The 4387-nt window shown below is 37.8% G+C and overlaps 1 protein-coding gene across 1 annotated transcript; it reads right to left on the bottom strand.

Moving 5' to 3' along the window:
* On the bottom strand, window positions 1–3759 carry LOC126716927 (uncharacterized). Its single transcript, XM_050417980.1, has 7 exons — window positions 3392–3759; window positions 3132–3301; window positions 1659–1735; window positions 1429–1494; window positions 1185–1259; window positions 1015–1089; window positions 1–593 (listed from the first exon to the last, which is right to left on the bottom strand). Exons 1-7 carry the CDS (start codon window positions 3541–3543, stop codon window positions 132–134), a joined length of 1077 nt encoding a protein of 358 aa, XP_050273937.1. The 5' UTR covers window positions 3544–3759; the 3' UTR covers window positions 1–131.
* Window positions 3760–4387: the final 628 nt, after the last annotated feature.

Raw genomic sequence — 4387 nt, 5'->3', positions numbered from 1 at the left:
TACTCAAAAGGGTCTTAAATATTGCTAACTAGATCCAACTTCAATTCTGTTAAAATATAAGGATAACCACATCTTTATCCTTCACATAGACATAGTTCAAAAAGGGTTCTCAAACAAAGTTCTTGATATGCCTACTGAGAAGGAGGAGGAGGCCTGGGGATCTGTTGTCCCATGCTAGGAGGTGGCGGCAATGGACGAATCCCTTGGCCCTGCATCTGTTGGTTTGGAAAACCTTGTGGGGGAGGCATTGGAGGCCTAGTACCAGGAGTGAAATTTGCCATTGTGCCACTACCAACCGGGGGTGGGGGAGGGACAGGTGGAGTTCCACCAGGGGGCATAGGCCTAGGGCCATTTGCTGTAGGAGGTGGCGGAGGTGGGAACGATGCAGGTATTGAAGGTGGAGGGGCTCTAGGAGGATTTCCAATAGGTCCACCAGGTGGTACTCCTTGGGTTGGAGGAGGCGGCGGTGGTGGAGCTTGGGGTGGTGGTGGCAAAGGCCTTGATGGGACACCAGGAGCTGTTGTGCCATTGGATGCAGGGGCAGGTTGAGGCTTGCTTGCCTCTGGCGGCTTGGTTTTAAAATATAACTGCAACTGCAAGTTAATACACAACAAATAACCAGGTCAGCTAAAAGTCACCATTGACAAAACAAGAAATTCATTAAAAAAAAATCAGAGTAATTTAACGAAACCAGTGAGACTGGAAGATGGTCCAACCAATTCAGTTGATATATTAGCTTTGGTCTACTTGGTGGCATCAGTTGGTGCCAAAGTAATTTAGAGAAAGAGAACTATAATTGGAATTATGAACAAGAGCTGATCCACCAGGTGACTTAGATGAGTTCTCTAGGGTGCACAAATTTTACTATTTTAGCCCACTAACTTATAAGCAACCAAGACTAGGTTGAAAGCACACCAGGAATGGACCAGGTAGAATGTTCAAACAGTTGGTCTTTGTGCCAGAGCACATCCGAAAACATATGAAGCAATAGAGAAAAGTATTAAGCAAACTAACCGTGAACATTTTTGAGTCTGGATCCCAATGTGTGAAGAACTTGGGAGGGGTTTTGTCAATCTCTGTGCTAGGAACCTGAAACGAAAATACACAAGCACAACCACTAAGATTACTGAAACTAACTATTAAGACGCATATCAAAAGCTTTTACAATTATGTGCTTGATTTACCTTGAAAGCAATGATCTCATATGGTTCAGCAGCAAACAGAAGATACTGGTATCTTTTATCAAATGGTTGGACCCTCTGCATCCATTGAGATGTGATAAAAAAATTGTTAGAACATTAGCTCATCTTTGAAAAAACAAAAGTGTAAATTCAGCTACAATCATTTTAAGTGCAGTGACTGTATAGAAAATAAATCAACAGCAGCATGTGAAAATGCTTATGAAAGAAACTAGTTAAGAAAGGTCACCTGCTCATAAGATGACATAAACCTATGCCTAGGCTTTGAGAGGTCTTCAATCTCAGGATATTCAATCTACTTGAAACAACAACATTGCCAGAAAAAGATAGTTAATATAATGTCTCACTGTCACAGCTCAACATATCCATAAACAAAAATCACCATTACCAGCAACAAAGAGATTTGTATTATACAACCAAAATATATTGGAGAAAGAGAGAAAAATAACTAACAATCACCTGGAAGAGAAGAGACCTCTGTTTTGTCTCTGAATCAAACTGCTTTGTTACCCGATACCCAGGCCTTCCAATTTTCACTGCAAGGACACCGAATGGAGAAATAATTATGGATTAAGAAAAATAAGATCGTTAAAATTAACAATGGAATACTTCAATGATTCAAAACATTTAGGATATCATCAGTAAAACCAGTAAAATCTACTTATCACAACAAATAAAAAAGATACCAGTGTTTTTTTGATAGGTAGATAGTGAGGGAGGGGGAGGTATGGTTTGAACAACAGACATTGGACACAAGATGTCATTACCACTAAGCTATTCAAACCACTAAAATCCACAACAGGAAACCCATAGAGACTATCATCTATACTCGTTAACACTTCTCCAACACTCAAATAAATTTTTAGGGCCTGTTTGGTATTCTATCTCAAACTCACATTTTCACATTTTAAACAACATTACACACATTTCCACACACTTTTTCACCTACACGTATTTCGAAAAACTACATACAACATTACTCAAACTACTCTACCAAACACTCCCAGTTTCTGGGAAGGACCCATAAATTTATAAATCAATGTTAACTCTAATCCTAATAAGTCATTCAAATAGTACTTGCTGAAGCTCCTTTCCTACAAATCCTCTTCATTTGAGCTATTTGTAAGACTAAACCCTAATATTCTTAACACACCACCTCCTCTTGCCAAAAGTGAAGCCAAGACAAGACATATATCCCTTTCTCCTTATGGCTTTTAGTAAAACCAATTAGTCACATAAAAATCCTTTTTTTTTTTTTTTTTTTATAGCTTTTATTTTTCAATTGTAACATTTTTAAGTCCTTCACTTATCAAAATAAATACAACAAGAACTCCAAAATGCTATTCCTAATCAAGATAAAACCCTCAGGTATGTCATGTCATGTAAATCCTACTCCTTCAGGAATCAAAATGGTACATCATGCATAATGATCAAATTACTTACCATTTAAAATAAAATAAGAAAACCCAAACAAATAAACAATCTTCATTTTCATGAACCGCAAAAAGTTAGCTTATCCCAATACCGCCCACCCAAGGTCAAGGACTACGTCCTTTTAAGTTGCCATCTCAATCTAATTACGAAAGGCAGTCAAACGGGGTCTCACAGTCACAGAATAACTTTGACAACTATAAAACTTAGTTACAGTACCTTAGGTGCACTACATTAGGCTCCCCAATTGAATTCAAACACCTGGTTGTTTTGAATTTAATTTTCCTTGAAAAAGATAACACTATTTTTATTTTATTGCACCTAAGTTTTACCCTTTCGACAAAATCACCTACAAACACACAAAAGATGTGATCTTATTCACACTATCAACCAATATTAACACAATTCACACTAGCACACTAAGTGTTCGACAAAATGACTCAGAGACAGGAACAAGATTATAGTGAAAAAATATGGGGGAAAAAGGGTTTGCTTGCTTGCCTGTTTTGCGAACGGAGACTTTGCGCTTGTGGGGTTGAGGCTGAGCAGGAGCTTCCTTGGCTTCACGAGCAGCTCTCTTGGCCAAATTAGTTTGATGCCGTTTTCCTTGCGTGTGAGCCAAGTAATTCCCCTCATTGTTGTGGAGCGTCAAGCAAAGTTTACACTCATAACTACAAAAAACGAAAACCCCAGAAATCAAAATCAGAAACCAAAATCAGAAACACAACAAACAAAGAGAAAGAAAAAGAGAGAGTGTGTGCCTGCCAAGATGGTTGCGCATAAAATAAGGGTCTTTGGCGAGATCGATGGTCTCGAGGGCGAGCCTTCGGAGGCGCTCACGGCGGTCGATAGCTTCGTTCTGTGCGGAGGCGGCGCCTCCGCTACCTGGCTTGGATCCCCACTCCCTGTCCATTGTGATGTCCTCGACAAGACTCTTCTTCTTCTCTGCTCACTTGTACCCCAATTTGGAAAAGGAAAATTAGTTAGTTATTACAAACCCAAACCCAAAACCAAAATCATATGCTACAAATACTTACTATACTCTCTCTCTCTCTCTCTCTCTCTCAAGTCGCAGCACACAGTGTCTCTGTTTCTCTCTCTTTTTGCAGATCAGTTTTTAGTTAGGGATTTTAGGATTTTTTTTTTTTTTTTTATTTGGGATTTTAGATTTTAATGGTTTGGGCTGGAGAAAAAAACTCCTTTTGGGCTCAAATAGGCCCACTTATAGGCTCATAGTGTCCGTTTGGCATGATTAAGTGTGCTTTTTTGTGCAAATTATTTTGCTTATGTGTTTTTGGCTGAGTTTCACTGCACTATTGACATTTTTAAAAATTATTTTATTACAGTATTTTCAGTAATAAATTTTTAGTTTTTAGCAAATAAGCGGTATTTAAATAGATCCTAATTTTGCCAACTTATTTTAACTATTTAGCTTATTTTTGCTACTATTTATGGGTCTCACTGTATTTTTTGATATTATTTATGTATCTAACTGTACTATTTTAGCTAACTTTTACCTTTATCTATAATATTTTCAGCAAAAAGTTTTTAGTTTCAACAATATAAGTAAATCCCAAACAAACTCTATAGTGTATTTTTTGGAAAAAATGCTAAGAGACCCTTGAGTTGAGGTAGTGGTTATTATACCCCTAACTTTAATTTTAGCTAATTTACTTCCTAAACTTCACACATTAGCCAAACTGAGGCATCTGTTAGTCTACTGTTAAAAGTGACTAACGTCACTCACATGACAGTCA

Source organism: Quercus robur, chromosome 3, assembly GCF_932294415.1.
Source record: "Quercus robur chromosome 3, dhQueRobu3.1, whole genome shotgun sequence".
In the NCBI taxonomy this organism is placed as follows: domain Eukaryota; kingdom Viridiplantae; phylum Streptophyta; class Magnoliopsida; order Fagales; family Fagaceae; genus Quercus; species Quercus robur.
The sequence above is the reverse complement of the archived record's forward strand: the minus strand, read 5'-3'. Positions and strand labels throughout refer to the sequence as shown.

Coding starts and splice junctions, on each gene's coding strand:
- LOC126716927 (XM_050417980.1), bottom strand. CDS start 3,543: ATGGACAGGGAGTGGGGATCCAAGCCAGGTAGCGGAGGCGCCGCCTCC. Junction 1,090..1,184: donor ATGAGATCATTGCTTTCAAG/GTAAATCAAGCA, acceptor TTTTCGTTTCAG/GTTCCTAGCACAGAGATTGA. Junction 594..1,014: donor CAGACTCAAAAATGTTCACG/GTTAGTTTGCTT, acceptor ATTAACTTGCAG/TTGCAGTTATATTTTAAAAC.